The 27,974-nt window shown below is 32.2% G+C and overlaps 1 protein-coding gene across 2 annotated transcripts in view; it reads right to left on the reverse strand.

The window, feature by feature from the left end:
- LOC139499875 (uncharacterized) overlaps positions 1 to 27,974 on the reverse strand; it is a 55,262-nt gene that overhangs the window by 15,538 nt on the left and 11,750 nt on the right. Inside the window, exons 7-11 of one of the 2 annotated variants that reach the window (XR_011658251.1) lie at positions 26,816 to 26,889; positions 26,439 to 26,481; positions 23,567 to 23,649; positions 22,791 to 23,081; positions 18,014 to 22,383 (exon numbers count right to left, since the gene is read on the reverse strand). Coding sequence is in view for 1 of the 2 variants with exons in the window: in XM_071288451.1 (XP_071144552.1) it covers positions 22,283 to 22,383; positions 22,791 to 23,081; positions 23,567 to 23,649; positions 26,439 to 26,481; positions 26,816 to 26,889 (592 nt within the window). In the remaining variant the exon portion in view is untranslated. Of the gene's footprint in view, positions 1 to 16,949; positions 22,384 to 22,790; positions 23,082 to 23,566; positions 23,650 to 26,438; positions 26,482 to 26,815; positions 26,890 to 27,974 lie in introns of those variants that run through there. The other variant, XM_071288451.1, reaches the window with a different exon arrangement.

Raw genomic sequence — 27,974 nt, forward strand, 5'->3', positions numbered from 1 at the left:
GGTAAATGTTCTCTTTTATCTAATTAACTCACTGTAAATATGTATGTGTCACTGAATCTTCATAATAAGTCTTGTGTGTAGGAGCAATAGAAATAACATCCTTCTCGTAAATATCATGGAATACAAAATGGAAGACGTAAAAGTGCGCGACACCGGACTGCCCAGGGCTAGATTTGACCAAAAAAGTATTGATTTACATGCCTTGTTTTCAACAATTAATCAAAAAAGTTCAAAAAGAATAGTTTTTGTTCAAACATATTTCTTTTTATATTTATTCGAATCATTTTTTTTTTTTTTTCATCATATAACAGATAATTTAGATTTGACCTTGAACTGTGCACACACAGCTCACCTTAGGCGTGTTTTTTTGTTCTTCGGTAGTGAGCCAGAAGAGGTCCATTTTTTTTGCATTCTTCTTCTTCTTTAATAGGTTTTCTACGGAAGCGTATTAGGGACATAGAAAAAATAAAATTGTCAGTGAACTTCTTTTTTCAAAGTCGAAATTTTGACTTCTCAAATCTCGAAATTTTGACTTTAACTTGAAATTTTGACTTTTCAAATCCCGAAATTTTGACTTTGACTTGAAATTTTGACTTTCTAAAATCTTGAAATTTCGACTTTTTGAAAAGTCGAAATTTTGACTTTTTTGAAACTCGAAATTTCGACTTAAAAAAAAGTCAAAATTTCCGCTTTAAACTCGAAATTTCGACTTTTTAAAACTCGAAATTTCGACTTATTTAAAACTCGAAATTTCAACTTATTTTAAACTCAAAATTTCGACTTATTTAAAACTCGACATTTCGATTTATTTAAAACTCGAAATTTCAACTTATTTTAAACTCGAAATTTCAACTTATTTTAAACTCAAAATTTCGACTTTTTTAAAACTCGAAATTTCGACTTTTTGTTAACTCTTTCTAAGTACTTTTAAAACTTTGATGTTAGTATTTAAACACAGTTATTACAATTTTAGAAGGAGTAGACATGGACGCAAATCATTAAAGCGTCATCCACACATTTTGGCAATTTATATTCAGAAATTGGTTTTGTTCTTAAATTAAGATATGGATTAGCATTTAATATTGTGAAGAAATCATTCGTAAAGAGCATGCATATTGACATAATCCCCCCCCCCCCCCCCCCCCCCCCCCATTCCATGTTTTAGTTTCCACGACACTGTCATAGGATCGTCAGATCTAAGGACATTTAGCATCACAGTTTCAAAGGCCTGTTTGGTATCCCAATAGCAAGTCACTGACTTTGCCTTGTTTGTAAAATCAAGTAAATCAAGTAGCCAAAAATGCCATGCTTGTTCAGGACTACCAATGAGCTGCTCAGTTTTCTAGTTTTGGAAGTTTGCATTCTTATAACACAACTATTAACCCTTGTCTTTATATATTAGACTGTTAAATAAAAGTATGTCGTAATATAGGTGTGTCGGAATAGCGGGGTTGTCTTGATACACATATCAGAAGTCCAGATTTGAAATATGTATTTGAACGTGAAACCTATTTTATTTATTCTTCAGCAAGAACAAGATTTTCAATCTAATATAACCTCTTTAAAATGGTTTAGTTTATTAAAATATGCTTATGAAGTTTATGATGTATATGGCTCTCCGCCTTGCTGATATAAATGACTGTGAATGTGGTAATCGCAAACGTATGAATACTGAGGAAAAGTCGAAATTTTGAGTTTAAAATAGGTCGAAATTTTGATTTTAGAAAAAGTCGAAATTTCGAGTTTAGATAAAGTCGAAATTTCGAGTTTAGAAAAAGTCGAAATTTCGAGTTTCAAAAAAGTCGAAATTTCAAGATTTTAGAATCAAATTTCAAGATAAGAAAAGTTAAAATTTCGAGCAAAAGTCCAAATTTCGAGATTTGAAATGTCAAAATTTCGACTTTGAAAAAAAAGTTCACTGCCAATTTTAGTTTTTCTATGTCCCTAATACGCTTCCGTAGTTTTCAGTAGTCCTCAATGATCTGAAGATTATTTACTGTTTGCGCCGCAGCGTGGCCTATTTATATATATGTTTACAAAAACAATAACAAAAATATTTGGAAATAAATTTGAGGTGCGTAATTTAATTTTTAAGTTGTGATTAAAAAAACTATGTATATAGGCTAATAATGAGTTAGATAAATTTTTGGAGAACAGCTGGTGTGAGCTGTTCACTGAAAGTGTCGACTGTGGTGACAGCGACTGTTTGCATTGGCAATAAGGTCCACTGAGTTATGGTATATTGAAAAAATGAATATTTATATGTATCCTTTTTGGTTGAAATGTGTCTAAAAGTATAATTATGGTTTTTGTGGGTTCTACTGTCTGATGGTATGAGAATAGCAGATGGTATAGCTACGATTTGATGTACATATTGTAGAACATTATTAATCGTGTGCGTGTTCTTTTTTCCTGTAGAGTTGACCAGTTTAGGGTGTTTCTCATATCTGTTGGGTAACTGATGCTATGGTATCTTTAGAGGTTTGTTCAACTGTGTGAGGGTCCCATAATGAACATGAATATTCCAGTTTAGGACGGACCAGTGCCAGATATGCCTGAGTTTTGATGTTCTGACATGATGAGTTTAAAATTGGGAGGAACATCTGTTCCTGTTCTATTTTTTTTTTTTAAACAGGTTGTTAAGACGGCAGAGGCATACATTGTATAACAAACATGGCGTCGTTTACTTTATCTGTAATAAATTTATGAATTCAGATATAATAGAATGAGTACATGAAGTGTGATTAACGTTTTTGTGGTATTGAACATCACTGTAAGGACGATAACCTGGATAAATATAAAAACTACATGAACAATCAAATTAAGGCGACGAATTTTTAATATCATGGGGAGGGGGAGGGAGCATGATATTTTTCGACGGATTTATAATACATTCTAGTATGCCCCTAAGCATGCCATGTCTATTTTCAGCTCTCACTAGGCCTCAATATTCCTTTTCAAAATCATCCTGTCCCCCACCCCTACCAGAAAATTGGTTTCTCCTTACTAATTCAATACGAGTTCAAAGTGAATGGTAGTTTGTTACTTAATTTTAACGTCCAGGAACAGATATTTCATGCATTTTCTGGAAAAAAAACATGAGTCTAATAGTCCGAGGTATCTATTTGTCAGCCGTCATCACGTAAAAACGACGAATCAAAGAATTCAACTTTATATATAACTAATATAGTACAAAGGTGTAGATTAAAAATTACACCACTCTAGACCCTTTTGTTTTCCACGTTATTAATATTGCCAATAATTAAGAAGTTCCGGGTCGAGTCCGATACCGATACCAATAGTATATTCACCTGTTACCTATTACCTTATCTATAGGTTCCTCATCTGACAGGCGCACCACCAAACGGTGTATTCAGGATTAATATGCTATATACACGGGTTGTTGCCTATTGTAGTATTTTAATCAGTAAGACTTTCTAAGATAACAATACGAATACTAAAAATCGGGACTTAAAATAAGGCGTATAGGTACAGTTTTCAATTTGTTAGCGGGCATGACGTAAAACAGCGAATCAAAGAATTCAACTTTATTTATAACTAATATAGGACAATGCTGTTGATTAAAAAATACTCCATTCCAGGACCTTCTGTTTTCCAAATAATTAATATTACCAATAATTGATAAGTTCCAGTTCGACGGGTTCAAACAGAAAGATTTAAAATCAGAGAAAACTGTGTATCTTATAATCGGCATGACTTTATCAGATGACAATACTAATACTAAAATAAGGCTTGCGCATAGTTATATACTTTAATTCAGTCACGGACCCGCGATATCACGGGTGTGTTCTAGTATGATATAAAAAATAAGGAGATGGGGTATATTTGCCAATGAGAAAACAATCCATTGGAGTTTAAGTTAAGGGGATATAAGGAAATCTAGGTAACCGTATGGCCTTCAACCATGACAAAAAATGTAAAACACTTGAATAGAAAAAAACTAATGACCTTGATGTATATAACATTTTTGTTTTACAAATGCCAAATATAAGGCAACACTGACGGGGCAACACGCCTTAAACAACGACAACCACTGAACTACATGCAACTGACTTGGCACAGACACATTAAGAATATAGCATGGTTAAACTCCGGGCGGTCGCCTTTCCGTGCACTCCAGGAGAATACAGGGTCCTTTTTTAAACAAAGTATTTGTCTAGAACAGAATCGCTTATTTGACTGTTTCAGATACCAGTATAGAACCCGGGTCTATAACAGCATCTATTTATACGGTCTAGAACAGGGTATATATTTTGTGAGCGTGTCTAGAAAAGGGTATGTTTTTCAATATTTCTGTGTAGAACATGGTATGTTTTTCAATGTTTTCTGGTTAGAACAGGGTATGATTTGGCAAGTGCTGTCGGTACAGTCATCGTCAGTAACTCCCCGGGGGTTAAACATGTTTATGATTGATCAATTCTTCCCTTAACTGGGACAGTGGTGTAACTGTACAACATAAGAACAAACTGTAAAAATTGGTTGCAATAGTAATAACTAAAAAAATAAAACCCAAGTTACATAATGACAATAGACACAAAGCACCGAAATAAGAGTATTTTCAGTTACTGAAAGTTTGTTCAAAGCCAATTACAACTAACAAATAAATGTTGTTCCCCAAACTAAAGTATCAATCATTACACAATCAACGGATGTAGTAATAAACAGTCTGAGAAACGCCATGACCATGTATACCTTGCATACATGTATACAAACAAAAAGTCGTGCATGGTCCGAAGGTTTTGACCATCGAAATTTTGTTTTTGTAACAGAAATAAGAGTTATGATCAGCTGATTTTCTTCAAGAGCCACCCGAGAAAAAGATTTTGAGAATTATTTCATCTATGCAAAAAATAATCCAGTTCTTTGCTTTAAAAAAATAATAGACGAGATGTTCAAACAAACATTGAAAAATTCTTGTACAGTTAAAGATTATTCCTTAAAATCACATGGTCGGCGCTTCAAAGTAATTTTTTTTTTCAGCAGAATTGAGTTTGAAAAGTATAAACACAGTTCTCATATTCCATCTAATTTTCTTTGTTTTTCAATTATTGTATAATTACCCCAATTCTGGAACCTAGCACACTATAACAATCGTGTCTACCGAATAAATTGAAGAATCTTAGTTTTCTAATCAATCGTCGTAAACTTCATTTATGTCATCCGACATAAAAAAAAATCTGATATCTTCGACGGCACATAGATTTTTGTTTTATTGCTTCTTCTGCAGAATAACACCAGAAGAGGTCTAGATTCATTTTTTTTTTAAATCTTCACCAGAAGACGTTTTGGTTGTACAGAAGAGACGAATGAAACACGCCCCTGTACTATGTTGCCGTTAATATGACTCTCGGTAGTTAACGTCTCTCGCTGGTTAACTTTAAGTGCCGACCATATCTAAGATATATATCTTAAGAAATCGGAATGAATCCATGGTAACCTTCTCTGGTCTTTGAACATTAGTTAATTGTTCTTTTAGCCGTGAGGGACAAGCTAGGCGAACGTAAAATGGGGGTATACGAACAGTTTTCTTTTTTGAGGACATGGCTTTGTTTTTAGTATTTTTTCCTTGAGAGAAAAAGTTATTGCAGAAGGGATGCTTTTCCATTGAAAATTACAGAAATAATGAATTCAAAATCGAGCTCTTAAACAAAATTGTTCCTGTCACGGTTATTGAAGCACAGTTGAATATACAAATGTCTTGATATAGGGACGAGCATATTGTACTTTGTATAAAGCAACTATTCAAAAAAAGTTGGGTTTTTTCAATCAATATCAGAATTTCTTGCCAGTAACAAAGTACCAAGTACTGGCTACTGGGCTGGTGATATCCACGGGGACTGACAGTAGATAGCAGATGAAACATGATAGAAGATCTTAAACTCTTATATAGAAGAATCTGTACGCTTAAGAGGTGATTATGCTATTGTCATCGAGGAACTGTCTTGGTTTATAAAAAAATTATGTTTTTTTGTACCGAGAATTAAAAGTTGTCTGATCAGTAAACCCTTTTTTCTGCAAATTCTTATAGTTTGTTCCAAAGATTGTGCTGTTCCACTATTGTCCCGGGTAAGATTAAGGTTGAACACCAGCAAACATGTTTAGCGCTGGCACATTCTGTATATATAGGAAAATGTGGTATGAGTGCCAATGAGACAAATCTCCATCCAAGTAATAATTTATAAAAGTAAACCATTATAGGTCAAGGTACGGTATTCAACACGGAGCCTAGGCTCACACCGAACAACAAGCTATAAAAAGCCTTAAAAATTATTAGTGTAAAACCATTCAAACGAGAAAACCAACGGTATAATCTATATTAAAAACGAGAAACGAGAAACACTTATGAACCACATAAACAGACGACAACCACTGAACTTCAGATTCCTCAATTAGATCAGGTGCAAACACCAGCCCAGTAGCCAGTACTTATGTTCTTCTCATATATTTTATGATAGTATGATACTAAACCCCTAACGGGAGGGATTGTACCTGATATTCATATGATGAAGACATAATCTTTCAATCAGTTTAATTGAGGTCTGGAGCTGGCATGTCAGTTAACTGCTAGTAGTCTGTTGTTATTTATGTATTATTGTCATTTTATTTATTTTCTTTTGTTACATCTTTTGACATCAGACTCGGACCTCTCTTGAACTGAATTTTAATGTGCGTATTGTTATTCTTTTACTTTTCTACATTGGCTAGAGGTATAGGGGGAGGGTTGAGATCTCATAAACATGTTTAACCCCGCCGCAATTTTGCGCCTGTCCCAAGTCAGGAGCCTCTGGCCTTTGTTAGTCTTGTATGATTTTAAATTTTAGTTTCTTGTGTATAATTCGGAGTTTAGTATGACGTCCACTATCACTGTACTATTATGCATATTTTAGGGGCCAGCTGAAGGACACCTACGGGTGCGGGAATTCTCGCTACATTGAAGACCCATTGGTTGCCTTCGGCTGTTGTTTGCTCTATGGTCGGGTGGTTGTCGCTTTGACATATTCACCATTTCCTTTCTCAATTTTATTAATGGTACCAAACCCTCTCCATTTTCTGAAATAATAGTATAACGTCACAACATAAAAAGACACATGGCGCTGGCACATTCTGTATGTTCCTGTATCAAGTCAGTATACTGTAATTCTTATTAAAGTAGTTTTCGATTGTTTGCTGTATATCATATTTGTTTTTCGTTAATTGTTTTTCATGTACATAAATGAGGCAGTTGCTTTAACGTTTTGATCGTTTTCATGACGGGGGCTTTTATAACAATGCGATATTTGTATTGGTCATTGTTGAAAGTCGTATGTTGACATATAGTGGCATACATCTACGTTTTTGGGTCTCTGGTTTCCTTATTTTGTTTAGTTATATTTAATATCAACTGGAAAATGAAATATTTTTTTTATTTAACTTTTATAAATCCGGATTTGTCGTAGACAATAACTTTGTGCCAGTGTGTTACCACCAGATGTCAACCTTTCCTTCCCGAGAAATAACATCATATTTTTGAACCCCATCGACTCATTTTGCCAAACAATGAATGGGAGAAATTTTTCACTCACTTTACCTATAACCAAAAGTCATTGTTACCTTGTACTATCAGCTAAGCTAAAATATGGTTTTCCGGCATATATGAAAAGTTTACTAGGAACAGATGAAAACAATTCCGTACTGCTTCCGCAGAAAACACGTAAATATGTTTGGACAATAAAGTTAACTGACAGGTTGTAGATATTCGTATAGGTACCAATTGTGCCCTTTAAATTTCAAACTTTATATCTGTATTGTCAAAAATCTCATTGTGTAACCACACTCGGTAAAAAATATCGTCTTAATACAATTTGATAGAGAAAAATAGTTACATCCACTGTGTCTTTCGTGGTGTTTTTTGGTTCAAATCCAGAATTTTTATTATCATGTAGCAGAAATTTACCCAAGGTAGTTTTAATATAAACAGCAACACTTTCTTATAGATTTATTGTCTCACACAGGAAACTTTTTACAATATGACATGCGGGTTTTTTTTTTTGCTCCTTATTGTTAATTTTCCGTGTTTAGATGGTGATGCTTCTTTCGTTCCTTCTTACGGTGTTTGTTTCCCTATCCGCTATGCTTATGTTTGTAGCAATGTTTTTAAACAAAGAACTTTATCTTTTACAACATGTTCTAAAATAAGTAAATTGTTAAGCCGGGGATTGTTTTGTCACTACTTGAGACCAATACCAAATCTACGTTGGTCAGTCTTTTTTTATGAAAAACAAAATACAAAGCAGGACAAACTATTTCAATTTGTAAGGATGGAATGGGGAAATACTTGTGTAAAGTGTAGAAAAGTCAAAAGTTTTAGTACTGTTGCAAGTTTAAGATTATATGGACTCTAACAGATCTTTGGAACTTGTTGGTATCCTCATGTATCTGATTCACGTCGCCTCTAGAATACGTTCCTCCATTATATTACTTTGAAGTCCCGACTTTAATTGCTGATACAATTGATGTTACCAATTTAGAAAGGGGTTTCTGGAGCACGTGTTTGCAAGAACACCTATGCAATTAAAAACACCCTTGTAGATTTCGAAAAAGAGTAGGCTAATGCCGCTACAAGGCAGCACTCGCACCCGCAAAGTGGAAAGGGATTAATATAAGTTGCAAAACTTGTTTCCCTATAAATAAATATGTTTAAACTAAACCTATGCAATTAAAGTATCCAATACAATGAAGAAAGATCCAGTTCTTCATCTTTTGGTTGAAATTCAAAAGGAACATATAAAAGACATTTAATAGCCTAGGATTTCCTCCTTGGTTAGTGTCGTGGAGCCATATATTGAGTTACAAAATGAATTGTCTATACCTACTTCATTTGTCAACTGTTTATGTAGTGTGATTTGTATACAAAACGTTGTTGCTTTGTGCTTTATCTTCGGATACAATAACATATTTTTCGTGTCGGTATCGGTAGGAAAGGTACTTTGCAAAATTTCGGTTTTACAAAATTGATGAGGCATCTATATCTATATAGACCAATTCAGATTTTAAATTATAATTTGTATCAACGACATCGCAGCCATAATCCATTCGGAAAGAGTATCTACCTCGTATTTCTCCCGTTGAACTTATAGCCTCTCATAATCTCAGACGGAATCAATCATTAATCATAAGTTGTGATTCTAATTCAAGGATTATAAGGCTCACGATATTTCGGACCTTTGGATAACACATTTCGCAGAGAAGTGTTATTCACCAGTAATAACGTAGGCAGTAGGAATAGCTATAAATAACAGTCTGGCCTTCAACAATCAGCGAAAAAAAAAGCTCCGGAATAAAATAAATGATGAAAAAAACATGAGAAAACCAACAGCCTTGTTAAAGCTAAAAACAATAAAGGAAAACCATGTATGACAGAAAAAAAACCTACGACAACGTCTGAAATACATGCTCCTGGTTTAAAACACGGTTCAGACGGTTTAAACGTAATTGTGAGCGCTCCTCCCTTCCCCCCACATGGAACAGTGTAAAAATCAACCGGTTGGTACGATATACAATAAAAAGAAAGCGAACATATTTATGTAATAACATTCCAGCAGCGCTTGCATATTGAGTAATTTTTCCAAGCTGATACGATATTTCAGGGACTGTGTTTCTTATCATGATAGAGGGTATTTGGTATTCAAGAGCTTGCAGCTGCCAATCATACTTTTTAAAATGTCACCAGTGTCTGAGAAGAAAGTTGATGAACCAAGGGTAAAGTATGTCCAAGAATGTCTCAACCTTTTTCTAACAAAAATCATCGGGAAATACCAAGACCTTGTTGATAAATATTCCGTATCAACATCACAAATAATACACGATGGTCTTGAAGTATATATTCTAGGTATTGACGTTGTTAATCATCTTAATAATGTGTTATAGTACTCTTTTATTTGTCTTTGTGAATATTATTTTTACTGTTTTAGTCTATTTTTGGTAATATCTATTTGACGTGGCTCGATAAATTTACATCCCGTCATTGTGTTATTGTGATACATGGTAAGATTTTGTATTCTTTTTTTTTTCTTCATTTTTTGGTAATGTGCTTTGTCTGTTATGCCTTTTTATGTTTTTTTGTTAACATATTTGTTTATTTTTTATATTGATTAAGATTATAGCAAAAATGTTATATTGTGCTGTTCCACGGTCCCAATGTCCCGGGTACGACTATGGTTAACCACCAGCAAACATGCTTAGCTCGTGCACATTCTCTATGTCGTTATGTATCTGGTGGACAGTTAACTCAATCGTATCACATTTCCTCCTTGGTAGGGGCCATATATTGAGTTACCAAAAAGTGAAATCACAAAAATAATGAACTCCGTGTAAAATTCAAAACGGAAAGTCCCTAATCAAAAGCTCAAACATTTCAGACGATAGGATAACAACTGTCATATTCCTGATTTGGTACAGGCATTTTTATGATGGATTGAACCTGGTTTTTAAAGCTAACTAAACCTCCCATTTGTATGACAGTCGCATCAAATTCCATTATATTGACAACAATGCGTGAACTAAACAAACAGGCATAATAGGTAAAAATGTCAAAAATACAGCAGTCAACATTGCGTTATAATTTTAATCGCTAAAAGAACATACAAATATGTATACCAAAAAAGCACAAAAATGACATACAGACAAAGCATATTAACAAAAATTAAAGACAAGAATACACAAATTTACCATAATACAATAACACAATGACGGGATGTATAAGTACATAGCCACGTCATATTTGTAACATCGAAACATTAACAAAGAAAAATAAAAAGGCATGGACAAACCACATAAGCAAATATGAAAGCCAAGCAACAAACAAGTTTTCGAAGCTACACCAAAAGGCATATTGACAAAGCATATTAGCAAAAATGAAAAACAAGAATACGAGAATAGTATAAACAGTAATGACAGTAACAACCTCATTCATTGCTTCCTTATTTTTGAATTTTATTTTATATGCATGTTAAATCCACCCATACACAAATGTAAGATTTTAAGCATTGGAACCGAATGGCCAGATCACCACGGCGCGTTTGACGTCATTCTGGAACGTAAACGTCACACAGGTAGAGATATAAAATAATTTTGTCGTTCAAAGTATGAAAATAATACAGTTCTTAAGGATGTACTTAGGTGAGGTTTTGGAATTTGTGTCAAATGTTCTGACTCCTTATAGGGGGAGGGTTGAGATCTCACAAACATGTTTAACCCCGCCGCATTTTTGCGCCTGTCCCAAGTCAGGAGCCTCTGGCCTTTGTTAGTCTTGTATTATTTTAATTTTAGTTTATTGTGTACAATTTGGAAATTAGTATGGCGTCCATTATCACTGGACTAGTATATATTTGTTTAGGGGCCAGCTGAGGGACGCCTCCGGGTGCGGGAATTTCTCGCTACATTGGATACCTGTTGGTGACCCTCTGCTGTTGTTTTTTGCTTGGTCGGGTTGTTGTCTCTTTGACACATTCCCCATCTACATTGGAGACCTGTTGGTGACCCTCTGCTGTTGTTTTTTGCTTGGTCGGGTTGTTGTCTCTTTGACACATTTCCCATTTCCATTCTCAATTTTATCCTTGGTGTTTTCCCATACAATACAATGTAAAAGATTTTGCCCCATAACACCCATTTATTTTTTCATATAAGACTTAATAGCTCATGAAAGGTCATTTACCAAAATATTTGGATTCTTGATTTTCTTTCTTTTGTTTTGAGACACAAAAAAAGTACCAATGCAAATATAAGGTAAAAATCCGAGTCAGCCTTTTCCCGCCATATTTTAAATCTCAGATATCTCGAAAAGGAGGTCGATGACCTATCAATATTTTTAGCTTATCTTTATCTTCCTTAATTGATGCTCTACCAGCTTATAGTATCAATTTTAATTTCTTAATTTTTTTGAATTTTTACCTAACCTCACCTAAGTACATCCTTAAGGCATACTCTCTGCAGAATGTAAATTAGAAGTTACGTACCATTTCCTTCTTGCCGAATGAATTGTCTATACCTACTTCATTTGTCAACTGTTTATGTAGTCTCATTTCACAAAAACGATGTTGTGTTGGGGCTTTATCTTCGGGTAACTTATTTTTCATGTCGATATCGGTAGAATGAATGCTTTGCAACATTTTGGTTTTCGAAAATTGATGACGCATCTGTATCTGTAGACCCATTCAAATTTTATTCTTATTTGTATAAACGACGTTGCAGCCATAATTCATTCAGAAAGAGAATCTACCTCTTCTTTTTCCCGTTGAACTTATTACCTGGCATAGTTCTAGACGGAATTCACCATTTATAAGACCTGTTGGTGACCCTCTGCTGTTGTTTTTTATTTGGTCGGGTTGTTGTCTCTTTGACACATTCCCCATTTCCATTCTCAATTTTATTTGATTCGAATTCAAGGATTTAAAGGCTGCAACCATTTGATTTTCTGGGGAGGTGGGGGGGGGGGGGGGGGGGGGGGGGGGAAGGGCTATGGATTATTTTTCCCGGACAAACTTTTCTTTTCTCCTTCGGCGATAAGTCGAAAACATCATTTTCTTTCATTGTAGCATTACATTTAGTGGCAGCTGAGGGTGAAACAAACAAATTTTTTTCCAAGGGTCAAAAACAATTTTTTTTTCTTCCAAAAACTGGAAACACACTTTTTTTCGTAAAAAAATCCATAGACCACCCCCCCCCCCCCCCCCCCCCCCCAGAAAATTAAATGGTTGCTGCCTAAATAAAGGCAACAGTAGTATACCGCTGTTCAAAACTCAAAAATCGATAGACAAAAAAAATCCGTGTAACAAACTAAAACTGAGGGAACGCATTAAATATAAAAGAACAACGACACATTAAAATGTAACACACACAGAAACGAACTAAGCATTAGACAAAATCCGATGAGAATAATAAATAAATCATCAAAACTAAATACATGAATTTGGGATATAAAAGTACCGTGACACGTCTTATAAAAATGTTAATTCACACTCAAATATAAGAAGAAACAAACGACACAATAGAAACACAACGTTAAAATGTAACGCACATAGAAACGTACTATGATATAACAATGGCTATATTCCTGACTTAGTACAGGACATTTCAAAAGAAAGAAATAGTGGGCTGAACCTGGTTTTGTGGCACGCGAAACCTCCCGCTTTAATTGCAATGTTAAATATAACATTAAAATGACAACACAACATAACAGGACTACAATACAAATAAATAGGAGAACATATTGGACAAAGAAACATTCGAATAATAGCTAACAAAAGGCACCAGATTTAAAATTTAATTTGTCAGGAGTGCGTTTCGTCCACACAGGACTTACTAGTGACGCCCAGATACAAAATTTCGAAAGCAAAAACAAGTACAAAGTTGAACAGCAAAAGTTCAAAAAAGCTGATCCAAATCTGATAAAGGTTCGTGATATTTCGGACCTTTGGATAACACATTTCGCAGAGAAGTGTTATTGTCAATGTTAAGGTCATCAGTAATAACATGACCAGTCGGAATAACTATAGATAACCTTATGGCCTTCAACAATCAAAGAAAAATCAAGAAAAACTTTAAAATCCTACGGCATAAAATAAATGATGAAAAAAACATTAGAAAACCAACAGACTTGTTAAAGCTAAAAACAATATAGGGAAACGAAGTATGGGAGACAACAACCTACGACAATGTCTGAAATACAGCCTCCTAATTTGAAACCGTCACACAAAGAATGTGACGGTTTTAACGTGATTGTGGGTGCTCATGCCTTCCCTTAACAAGGCATAGTGGTGACTAACCGGGGAAGAGGTGACACACCTGGTACGAAATACAATAAAAAGAAAACGTGAATTTCTATGTAGCATCATTTCAGAAGCGCTTGCATATTGGGTATATATCTCCCATCTGATACGATATTCCAGGGAACACGTTTCCTTTTATAATATCTTTGATTGATGTTGCTGGTCAAACGGACGCTACCAAACCTAGAGTTTCAAGTGGTGAAGTTGAAATCATCCCTTCAAAAATTGTACGGGCGCCATTTCGAGCTGAATGACCGTTGCGCACATGACGACAGATATGTTTCAATCGTCCGTACCACAATCCCGTTCTCATTTTCTCCGGAGTTAACCTACTGTATTAGACCTATCACCGGGTTCGTATTTACATGAGCAACACGACGGGCTCCAAATGTGGAAAAGTGGTGTCTGTGTGTATACCCTTCCAAAACACATTTGATCATCTCCGTTTTTTAGGTTGCTCATGTTACTCAGTCTTCAGTTTTCTATGTCGTTATTTGAGTACAGTTGTTCAACATTTGAACTTTTACTTATTTTGCAATTGTGCTGTCAGTTTATGTTCGACTTATGAGTTTGAATGCCCCTTTGTTATCTTTCGTCCCTCTTTTATGTTCGACTTATGAGTTTGAATGCCCCTTTGGTATCTTTCGTCCCTCTTTTATGTTCGACTTATGAGTTTGAATGCCCCTTTGTTATCTTTCGTCCCTCTTTTATGTTCGACTTATGAGTTTGAATGCCCCTTTGTTATCTTTCGTCCCTCTTTTATGTTCGACTTATGAGTTTGAATGCCCCTTTGTTATCTTTCGTCCCTCTTTTATGTTCGACTTATGAGTTTGAATGCCCCTTTGTTATCTTTCGTCCCTCTTTTATGTTCGACTTATGAGTTTGAATGCCCCTTTGTTATCTTTCGTCCCTCTTTTATGTTCGACTTATGAGTTTGAATGCCCCTTTGTTATCTTTCGTCCCTCTTTTATGTTCGACTTATGAGTTTGAATGCCCCTTTGGTATCTTTCGTCACTCTTTTATGTTCGACTTATGAGTTTGAATGCCCCTTTGTTATCTTTCGTCCCTCTTTTATGTTCGACTTATGAGTTTGAATGCCCCTTTGTTATCTTTCGTCCCTCTTTTATGTTCGACTTATGAGTTTGAATGCCCCTTTGGTATCTTTCGTCCCTCTTTTATGTTCGACTTATGAGTTTGAATGCCCCTTTGGTATCTTTCGTCACTCTTTTATGTTCGACTTATGAGTTTGAATGCCCCTTTGGTATCTTTCGTCACTCTTTTATGTTCGACTTAAGAGTTTGAATGCCCCTTTGGTATCTTTCGTCCCTCTTTTATGTTCGACTTATGAGTTTGAATGCCCCTTTGGTATCTTTCGTCACTCTTTTATGTTCGACTTATGAGTTTGAATGCCCCTTTGGTATCTTTCGTCACTCTTTTATGTTCGACTTATTAGTTTGAATGCCCCTTTGGTATCTTTCGTCACTCTTTTATGTTCGACTTATGAGTTTGAATGCCCCTTTGGTATCTTTCGTCCCTCTTTTATGTTCGACTTATGAGTTTGAATGCCCCTTTGGTATCTTTCGTCCCTCTTTTATATCCATTAGACTACATACTTGTATCTACGTTAATCATTCTTTTATAAGAAACAAAAGCAGGATCAACTCTTTCAATTAATCTTTCAGTTTGGAATTACTTGTGTAAGAACGTTAAACAGTGTATCAATCTTGTTCATATACAAAAATTGAAACAAAACTCTTGTTGAAAACAAACTTTTATTAGTTGTTCATAATAAAAACAATAAAAAATATTAAAGGGGCACTAGCTGTCAAATTCATTGTAACCGATTTGACTCAAATTCTCATATTTGGTTTATAACAATGTAAAACATTTATCCAAACTATCAAAAGTCTAAAATAAACAGTTTACAGAGCATGGGGTAGATAATATATAGGTTCGTTTCGTGTGTATTTTAGTCCAAACGCCATCTAATTAACTATCGATTTGACCTCAGATGACCATATAAGCGATGTAAACAAAAATAAAGATACGAATAGATTAAACCATCACGTGCAATTGCATTTTTATAGGTCTGTTTGATTTTATTTTATAGATTAAAAATAGATGTTTCTCATTGTTTTTAATCATATAAGAATGATTTTATGTGCATCGAATTAGTAATCAAATGATTTACCGTAGTTTCACTTTCATTGTTGACATTCTTTTTCTTTAAATAACCAGTACACGTACAATGCATGCGTTGTCAATCTCTAGCTAGGGGTTAACTTGAAGTTCACATGAATACCGGTTAGAATGATGATGACGTTTTCACTTGCAAGTGAATCAGTCAAAAATTATGTTTAATCGCTTATTTCAACAAAATTAAAGGAAATTGATTGCTAAAAGCAAATTATTATTTCATTATTACAATTTGATTAATGATTATCGAAAAAAATCATACTTTATTTTTTTATAAATATCGTAGCTAGTGCCCCTTTAAACCACTACCAAAAGAAAAATAATTGTTACTATAGAAACTGTATAATAAAACACTCTATGAAGAACCCAACGTCATTTTATTAAAATTACAAAGATGTTGAAAGCATAAATGTGTCTTTAAATCTTAAAAGTTTTACCATATACTTTAAATACAATGTATTTCAAAATCTCACTTAATATTTAAGTGTAATATTTAATTTAGATATATATGTTTTAAAATAAAAATAGTAGTTGAGTATATGTCAATGAGTAAGTAACCAAGTGACACGAAATATCGAAAATATATCTAGAGTTCAAAATATGGTCTTCAAAAAAGACAGATGTCTATAGAATGTGTAAAGCTTTTTCTCACCCGAAGCCTCTTAAAATTTTGAACTGATCAAATAGATAATCGAAAATGTAATTACTTGAATGCAAAAAAAAACCAACAAAAATAACATTGAGATACAACAAAAGGTCATAGTGATTCAACTGTAAAGTTTTGCATGAGAACATTGTACCATGTACATCAACTTTATATCACTTCTTTTCCAATTTATACGGACTTTTACAATTATTCAGCCGGCGTCAATGTGTTTTTTTATTTTTGCACGCTCTTTATTGTTAAACGGAAAGAAGTAGTACATGTTGGAAATTGTGCACATACGCAAGATTCTAATTTCAAATGTTCTATTGCAATAGATATGTTTTATTTGCCAAATCTGATAAATTCCATTGCGACAATTTCCCGCCAAATACTTTGTTATATTTATAGTTAGTTGTGCATATGTATGAAAAGGCTATAGCTATTTAAAAATGTTGGTAGTGAATGAAAAAGTTGAAGACAGAAATTTCATAATATTCTTTTTAACGTTATTTAATGCTGATGCAAACTGTACATCATATTTCACGACCAATGTTGACATTTGTCTCTAGAGGAGTTTTGTTTCCTTGGATTTCTGGCTCATTGACATATGGCTTTTTTCATCTTTAAATCCTATTATACACTGTTGTGAAGTGTTTTTTGTGCTTTAAAATTCAACATTATTTCTCTTTTCGTCCTTGGTAAAGCAAGATCTTCAACTGCTGAAGGATTTTTGTTTGTAATTGTACATTTATATCTAAGGAAGATTATGCAAATATTACAACCAAACGACAAAAGAGAATCTAAATCTTTCTTCGGATTTTAGAACAGTATGAATGTGTTTTTTATGTTGATATACAAATATTTTGAAATAAAAATAGTAAAATATTCAAATTACATAAAAGAGAACATCCTCAAATTTAAACAATTTGCAACCACAACAAGCGTATTACCATAAAATAGTGCTAATTAACAACATCTAAAAAAACATTAAAAAATTCTAATTATTAATAATAAATATAGAAATCTTTACGATTCTGAAAGGGGCATTAGCTGTCAAATTTGTGTCCACTGATTTGACTCCAATTCTGATATTTGATTTATAACCTACTTAAATGTATATTCAAAATTAAAAAAATCTAAAATAAACAGTTTACGATGATTGGAGTCGATAATTTTTATGAGCATTTCATGTTTATTTAGTCTAGATGCCATCTAATAAACCATCGAGGTGACATATGAAGACTGCCGATGGTCATATAACCGGATTTAAACATAATATAGATGTTTGGGACAATTTATAGCTTGCTGGTCGGTGTGAGACAAGGCTCCACGTTGAAGGCCGTACCTTTTTATAGATTGTTTCTTGGATGGAGAGTTGTCTCATTGGCACTCATACCACATCTTCCTATATCTATAACTATATAGCGAACACATGCTATATAGTCTTTTTGATTTCATATTATAGGTCTATAATATATGTGAATCATCGTTGTTATAAGCTTGATACCTTTGATAACTTATTAATAGTATAAGAATGATTTTTTTTGTGGATCGAATAAGTCAACAAAATAATTCATCCTGGTTTCACCTTCAATGTTGAAATTCTTTTCCTATTAATATCAAAATTCACCTACTATTTATTTTTTATTTTCCGTAGCTAATGCCCCTTTAACACAACATTAAACAGTTTAACTATGTTAAAATTCAATTGAATCAACTCAACAAATAAAGGAGACATTGGTTAATAAAAATATAAATTTACATATTTACACTATTTACACATTGTTCGCCTATTGGTCTTTTCCTGCTTACGTAGAAACATACAAAGAAAGGACTTCAAATGATCCAATGCAACATTTCCAATTATTTTGTTCACAACTGAGTGATAATATATTTGTAGTAAGTTCCCGTCAGTAGTCTATGAATTTTATTGATAAAATTTCCGCATATGAACCATAACAAGTATACCAAAAAAAATGAACTCGAAGGAAAATTGAAAAAAGGAAAGCCCATAAAAACTGTCAAAATCAGGACCATAGTAAGTAATATTTGTTTTTGTGAATATCAGAGTACTTACTGCTGACTGTTGAAGACCTAAATTAACTGTAAAGATCAAGGACAACAATAAATGCTTTAATCCTTTATTATAGAAAAGCTATATTTTACTTTTTGTTTCAAATACTTTACCAATCGAATCAATCTCATGTTTCTTTTCCTAAATTGACGGTGAAATTTTTATTTATAAAGTATTGCATTGTCTAAAGGAAGCCCTTTCCGTGCTTCTTTCGTAGCAGAACGGTCTATGATGCACTTTACGACGGTCGATCAAAATCTTGTATTGTAAATGTACAATATTTGTAGCAGAAAAGTAATAGTAGCATATATAATTTGAGTTCAAGAGCAAGGACTAAATACGACCAATATCAGTCCAATTCTGTCGGGAACAATTAAAACAGATACTTACTTATTCATTAAAAACTTGAAAATATTTTATTTCATTAATTGCCAAATTTGATTAAAATATATTTTTAATAAAAATCCAAACTGTGACAAAAAACATTTTTTCCTGTTACGTTTTGAGGTTTGTATACTGGTTTAACACACAATCAATATTTGAGTCAGAAAAGATAACATTTTTTTTAGATTTTAAATCAATTATTTGGTATACAAGTGAATCAAATTTTGATGATCGGATCGACCTTTGACAACAGATCTTACACCATAACCAACCTTCAGACCGTATCAAACCTTTAATCAGACATTTAGGAGATGATTGCATGCCACTTTCTCGTGTTTATGCATAGACATCGCACATAACAACTGTATATGGATATATAATTATACATATCATATACATGTTGGCTAAAGTATTATCAATGGCAAACAGTAGAACCTCTTATAAAGAGTATCTCCTGTATGCACAGTTTGAAATTTTATAATCCGTGTACCGTAGTAAAATAATAACACTAATATTTACTAAAGTGTATCAAAATCTAACGGCATCACGCACCAAATACCTCTGGTACCATCCTTCTTCTCTTCACCAAGAGTTGCTGACTACGTATTAAAAAGCTTTTTAACACAGAACTAATTTTGTAAAGACATTGTTTCAAACTTCTTTAATATAGGAAAAGTCACTGACGTGGCACGGTTATCTTTCTGCCTTTCTGATATGAATTTGTCAGACTAATCATCATTTTTTTACAAATAAGTTTTATTTTGTGTAGGTCACTTGTGCGGCCTTTGAATTTTTGAAAAATTGAAACACATCTGCAGCATTTACAGTTTTAATAAAATGTATCTTTTTCCTCAAATAATTTTGTTTCTCAAATATTTTAGTTTTTTGTAAGCTTTTTAAAAATTCATAGAAACATGCAACTCTGGCGATCAGTGGACAGACTCTCGGACATTTTGGATTTAGATCAGTATTAATCGATACTACATATGAGTACCAATCGATAACGCATTAAAGAGTGTCTCTTAAATGACATTTTTTTTATATTTGTGAAAATATCGATTATTTTCCAAACGAATATGTCAAATTTGTAAGACTTTATATTAAAAATAAAATAAAATCTATACAAATTGCTCAATATCTTTAACAAAAACATTCATACACTTCAGTCTTGTTTGAAGATGGTATTGGATTATAACATTTGTTACGGCCATCTCAGAATTTAATGAGTATAAAATTTTTACTTCCATTATCAAACTTAGTTAAAATGCACTATTATTATCTATGATTTTTTTAAGAAAAAGTATTTGCTATTAGAATACCTTGACGATGACTTTTTTTAATAGACTGAGATTTTATTGAAAAAAAAGAATGATATTTATAAAGAACACTTAGGATCAAAGCCTGTACTTTAAAGTTATATTTTTATTGTGCATTTCTGAATCTAACAGCTTTGACTGTAGCCTAACTCAAACTCGATGATTTTAACGTTACAATTTGAAGTGTATAGCTTAATTTTACAATTCATGAAAAGTTACACATTAATTGTTATTTTTCCTATACCACCTTTACTACAACTGAACACTTTTTCGAGAATACAATACATCTCAGTCGTAACAGCATATTTTACTAGTAAAACAGTGTAGGTTTTCTCTACAGTATTGATAAAAATGACCGTCAAATTCTGTCTTTAAGGACATATTTAGACAATAATGAAGTTTTTTTTTGCAACACACCCATTTGAATCACAGCTCTCTCTACATTTGAATATTCTAAATATATTGGTTATTCAATAATTTTTATCACAAAAATTGCTTCTTAATAAACTGAAATAATATCACCAAAACTTAGAATGAATAATTTCTTACATCAACTATAAAGTAACATATTTAATATACCAATTTCATGGCTTAACTTACCTTATTGCAAATTCGTTTAATTTTCCCAATTTTCATCATTTAAACAGTTTTTTCCATTTAGGTTGATACTGTTATATTTGTTTAACTGTTGCCAATTTACTTTTTTATTATAGAAACTATGTGCTTTAATCATTATATATTACTACTCTCCATCAATTACCATTAGTATTTTTTATTTTTATTTTGAAGAACTTTAAATGATTTATTTAAAAGATGCTATTGAATATCTCCCAGCAAAAGAAAAACTTGAACCGGAAACAAGTCACTATTATCGGAAAGATACAAATTGTCTTATACAATCTATATTATTCCATGTTCAATCTTGTTTTAAAGAAATAAAATGAATAAAAAATGGTATAGATGCAATATTATCAATCGTTATTAAAATATTTTCAGTAACGAAAAGAAAGTCGCTAATATTTAAATATATGGTCTAGCAGTATTGTACCGTACCTCAAAAGATTGTGTATTATTTGTTTATGACTGTGACAGTTATTCACACTCATAAAACACACACACATACCATTCAAACAATTTAAATCATTTAACATCAACTATTATAAAAAAAAAATATTTAACAGTTTGTTCCTTCTTTTTTGTTTCCTAAATTTATACCTTTTCCTTTTCATTGAACACGGATTTAAAGATTTGAATTACTTTCAAGACATTTTTTTCAAATATGTTTGGAAAAGATTTCTGCAACATCTCAACACTTTTTCTTACCTTTAAAATGAAACATTCCTCACCAAGTTTAATCTTTGCTTTATTCTCCCAGACGTTTTAATTGATAATTTTGAAAAAAAATTAATAAACCATTGCATATGGTAATAAAGAGGAAGAAAACGTAAACGTATAGACCGACATAACTCTCATCAAAGGAAAAAGGAAAATGAACATTTACACAAATACACATTTACACAAAGGTTGATTTATGAGAATCAGGCAAAGTATTCGTTAAGAAAATAATATAAGTCCAATTGAAAATAATGGAAAATATCATCTTAAAACGAATGCTTTTAGTAATTTATTACTATCAGTATAGGTAAGTGTTGTCACTATTGATTGATTTTAACATACATTCCGTTGGGGAAAAAATAGCTTTCAAATTGATAAAAAAGTATGCTGATTTTTTTTTATTTACCAATATTTTGCCTGATTTTGTGAAGAAAGGGATGATTGATTTTGTGAATAAAATGAATTATAGAATGGTTTCAGTCAACGGTACTTAATACTGGTTCAGCTACATGTTGTGCTCCTGAGTTGAAGCTGATATCACAAGGCGACATGGTCCACCAAAGTTTGTTTCTTCTGATGGTTCAACGGTTGTACTTTCTTGTTCGGCTAAAAAAAAAATAATAGTAAAAAAACAATATATTGTGTAGAAGGTGTTTTTCTTTGTCATTCTTTCGTTCATAGATATGCATTGTATTTTAAAGGGAAACATTATTTACCTAAGAAAATGCCTGTACCAAGTCAGAAAAATGACAGGTCTTATCGATTAGTTTGATGTGTTTGAGTTTTTAGTTTTGACTTTGATTAGGGACTTTTCGTTTTAAATTTTCTTCGGACTGCGGTTTCTTTGTCATGTTTTCTTTTTGTCATTAAGGATTTTACTCACAATTTGTTTTCTCTACTCTCCTATTTTATGCACAGCGTGAACAAAATTTATAACTCTTTAATATATATCTTTGTTAATTTTGTTATTAATATAAAACATGTAAAAGAAGAAACACTAAACTATACTTTACCGTGTTCTCGAGGGACAGGTGATACAAGGGCAACCTGTTTTACTCTAGGCGAAAATTGGTCTTGTTCTTGGTCTCTCATCAGATTAGTATTCTCTGAATGGGATGACATTGATACCCCAGAATCATTTCTGCTTCTGTCTGGAAACTTAACAAAAGTAATTTCTTCGTCCGGAATAGGAGGAGGGTTTGTTGACATTAATATCACCGAATCATCTTTTAGTCTGTCTCGAAACTTAACTAGTGTCATTTTTTCGTCAGAAATCGGAGGAGGGTTTTCAGATTCGTGAGTATCTGAAATGAGGATGACAAGACTACGTAATAAATGATGGCACTACATTGATACACTTCATTCTTGAATCAAACAAATGATTTTTTTGGGAAACTGAATATTCATATAAGATGTTAATAGTGGTATTTACAATTTTTAAAGTCTTTGAATAAACTTCTTTGATTATAGGTCTGATGGTCTCCGTTATTGGAAAAAAGATTTCTCCAGTGACCTAAAAAAGCATCATTCTGACTGATTGTTTTTGCTACATGTAAAAAACAATATGTTCATTGTTCAAATACACATATGTGGACAATACAATCAAGTTACACATTACAAAAAGGCAAATAGATTTGACTAATATGTCATGATTTTCTCGTCAATCTAGTTTTGAATTTGACAAAATTAACAGATACTCTACAGATGACATTCCCAGATCAACCTGTCAATACCCATGCTTCCTACGTAAATCCTTAAATTTATATTTATACGGTTTTTACATATTTACCTCTCTTTTTCGTTTTTATATATAAAACAATGGTGATTAAGATAAATATGATCAGTGCTGTAACCACTACTGTTATAACAATCCTGCAAAGAGAATTGAATGGTGGTTACACGAAATATTGTCCAGTAGATATATGTTAGCGACTAAAAATGATAATAGGATTCTCATCTCCTTAATATACAAGCCATATTTGCTACTAATTGCGTAACAAAAAGCAGTCATATAGTGAGCCTCATGTCTAAAAAATGACAGAAATATTCCTCTATTTTGTCTCGATTGCTAAAAGGTATACACATTCATTAAAATTTAAGACATAATCATAAATTGCAAATAGAAATAACCTTTAAAACGTACATTTCGTTCGGATTTTAGTGTTATTTCCTGGTGTTTCCTCTGAATAAGGCAATTATCTTACTCTTCTACAAATTCTTTACCGTCAGATTTTGATTAAGTTATTCTGCTTATTAATGAACCCTTCCAGGATTATCACTAATAGAAGGGGCTTTCATATAGCATACAAGTACTACATTATCTTGAACATGTTGAACAATTAGTAAACGACTAATAAATGGGTTTTTTTCAAAATACATTATATGTAAAGCTAAATTAAACGAGTACTCGTTTCTGCGTTAGAAGCAACATCATGATTAACCTTTACTTTGAAGGCGTAGGGTTATATTTTTAAATAAAATTCTTTTTGAAAAATGTTATTACATTGAGGTTTATATGTTAGCGACAATAAGTAAAATTAGGCATAAGGCTTACATCCTAGGCAACAGGCTTAAGTCTAGGCATTTACTTATTGCCTGAAATGGCATTTAGCTTAATTCATGGAACCTGATGATGATTATTCAACCGATTGCCAAACAATATTTCAGGCGATAAGTAAACTTTGGGATTTTAATTTCATCTTCCATGTAAATGTACATTTTATGAAATATTCTGGATGAGAATGTGTTTATATCAAATTTAAAAAAAAATAGAATATATTGATTTAACAGATCATCAATACTTTGGTTTTTTTTTCATATTCATTACAGCATTATCCTTTATTTCTTTGTTGTATTACAAAATATATGTAACAAAAAAGTGATTATTTCTGATGGAATGAGAGGGATAGATAATTCTATCTGAAAATGATATGACAAAAATTCGCACTTCACTAGTCGAGCTGGATTTCGTATGGTCAAAAGTTGGCAAATAAAGATATAATAATTTACTCATATAATGATAATCTTTCCATTAATATTATTGAATATGTGAATGTATGAATGATTTTATTTTCATAATCAGACTATACATAACTATGAAAAAAGTTACAGTTCATTTATACTACATGTACAGATTGTGTTTTGCATGACATTATTGTGTGAAAATACTTAACAATATTATAGTAACATAGGTGATCATCTAACCAGGAAGGCACACCTTAACAGATATGTATCGTATAAATATACACAATTTTTTTTACTCTATAGTTCTAGTTGTGTAATTATGTACCAACAGTATTTTAACGGTCTTTTTATTTTCTTGAATTTGTACTTTAGGCATTAAGATTAATGACTGGACACATTTTTCATGATTTAAGAATAATACCTAACATCATTTAGGCAGTATGCTTACTGCCTGAGCGTTAGCTGATTGCGTAGGATTTCAGCTTTTTATCGCTAATAAATGGGAATGGTGAATTTTGGTAGAACGATTAATGAACGTGTATTGCTAGAAGCAATTAGTCCACGCATGTTCAGACCGATATTTATAATTGAAAATTATTATTCATTTTTAACAAACATCATTAAGTTGCACTTAAAGTAACCAACAGTGTGTTGTCAAATTTTGTTAATCGCAAAAGTAAATTATCTTTTAATATAAAACGATGAGATTTGGTAAGAACTATCCAACCGAGTCAAATGAAAAGGATTTAAACAACTCTAATAGATAAATGTACGACATTCTACAAAGAGCAAACAAATTACCGTTAAGTCAGGTTTAAAAGACATATTTAAGGTTTCAATCATTTTGAAGCTAAACGTAAACAATTATACACAGGCAAATTTCATTCACATGAATTTCACGTGAATTTAAATTCATGTGAATATCACGTGAAATTCACATGAATTTCACCCCAAACGAGCTTTTACGTGAAACTCACGTGAAATCAGTTTATGTTAGTTTCACATTAATCTCATGTGAATCTCACGTGAATTTCACATGAAAATCACTTGAATTTTGTTCACGTGAAAAACAACATTTAAATTTTCATACTAAAGTAAAATCATTAAAAATTCAAATTTTTTTTTTGGAAAAGTTCATGTGAAATTCATGTGAAATTTTTCACGTGAGAATCATGTGAATCTCAATTCACGTGAAATTCAAATGCAAATTTTCACGTGAGTTTCATGTATAAGCTCGTTTGAGGTGAATCTGACATGCAATTTTTCACGTGAATTTCATGTGAGATTCGTGTGAAATTCACGTGAGCAAATTTTGCCTGTGTACGTGCTGTTTACAAGAATAAATCAGATAAAAAAAAGGAAAACAATACTTGATCAATTCCGTGTGTCCGAAGCGCTCTTCTAAATTAACCTTCATAAGCCGAATATTTGATAGCCAAGGATTTCAAGATCCTAAACAATTGAAGAGCTATATGATGAAAAAGGAGCTGAAATATAGCAAAATCCATCTAAGGTCAATTATCTTGAGATAGTTGAAACTTTGTTTATTTGTAATTTCTAAATTTAAAGACGTATAATTTAAGAAGGGTTTGTTCCTATAAATCGTGTCAGTACCGAAATACTAACTACTTAGTATACGATACACCAAGGGCTGCTAGTTTAAATGAACGTTATACGAGGAATGTAAATCAATTTACCTTTCAGTTTCGATGTTGCCCTTTTCTATTTTTATTTCTGTTTCTAAAATATAAATTCAATAATGTAAATCATCAAAATTCTTTTAATTTGAGTGCCATTCGTGCATCTTCTGTAGACGAAACGAGTGTCAATAACAAACTCAAATTAATTAAATTATAAGCAAGATATCGTTGTTTGATATACGTAAAGTATGTGTAAAATATATTTCATCGCTATGAATATTTCTGTTATTTTACGATTATGAAAGTTTTAAGAAATAAATGGTGTTTGAGAAAAACAAAACAACAAATACATTTTTACAGATGTTTCTTATTTTTTTTATTTTAAAGGAATTTCTTGCAATATGAAAAACACAATTGAAAGCTCTATTCCGTACCACTTGTAGATGAATCAGTCCTAGTATCATTAGATTTCAAAATTTCTTCCCTTTCAACAACAACACTATTTTGCCTATAATAAAATACAAAAAGACATATGCAGACCAATTATGTAATTCAAATTCTGTCTATTGGCAGAAATGTGAAAATTAGTTGGTAATGACTGAACCAATCATTATAAAATAGGAACCAGAAGTGTAATATCCGTCAAAAGATAGCCAATGAAAAAACAAAATGGAAGTTAGGATATGCTGCTAATCATATACTAGTGTAGACGGTTATATATTTACAACAAACAACACATGGGTGAGAGTACTTTGTACATTTTAATACAAATCCAAGTATCTTTAGATAAATTGATAAATCATCAAATAAACAATAGAAGATTCTAATCATTTTATGGCAAAATTTATATTTTGAGCATACTTTTAATTAGAAAATGATAATTTACTTCTCACTTTTTTAAAGGAGTAGGGGCATTAAGGCCTGGTTTTGGCCCAAGAAAATAAAATGTTTGATAACTTTTTCAAATTGGCACATAATCTTTGCAAATGCATAGGGTCAAGAAATATAAATGAAAAAAATTAAGATTCTTATGTGATGACGTCACAATTACGTCATAATATGTACTGTTTTCACAAAAACGATGAAAATTCAGAATTTATGCAGTTTTCTATCTTTATTTCTGTTGTGGAAACATCATGCGCAGCCAAGAAACAACAAAATAATTTAACTGAAGCTTTATTATTACTATTGACAAAATCTCACCAAATATAAAGTTGTTTCCTCGGTGCGCACATACTTTTCCAATCGAAAATATACTTGAAAATTTGATGAAAAACATGGAAAATCACAAAATTTTACAAAATATGCAAATTAAGGCATGATTTGTTGCCATGGTAACTTGTTCAATGTCCAAAATTATTTTGTTTTTCCGATTACCTTCTACCTGAGATACTTTTCAGTAATTTAAAAGTATGTATGATAACTTTTAAATTTGCAGTAATTTTTGGGCCAAATAAGGGCCTTATTGCCCCTACTCCTTTAAGTGAAAGAGTTGCGTACAAACTACACATGAACGTTATAAACTCAAACATTGAAAGCTAATCCTGTATAAGATCTAATCATGCGCAATATCGATAGTTTTTCATGCTTCAC

This window comes from Mytilus edulis, chromosome 13 (genome assembly GCF_963676685.1).
Source record: "Mytilus edulis chromosome 13, xbMytEdul2.2, whole genome shotgun sequence".
NCBI classification, from domain to species: domain Eukaryota; kingdom Metazoa; phylum Mollusca; class Bivalvia; order Mytilida; family Mytilidae; genus Mytilus; species Mytilus edulis.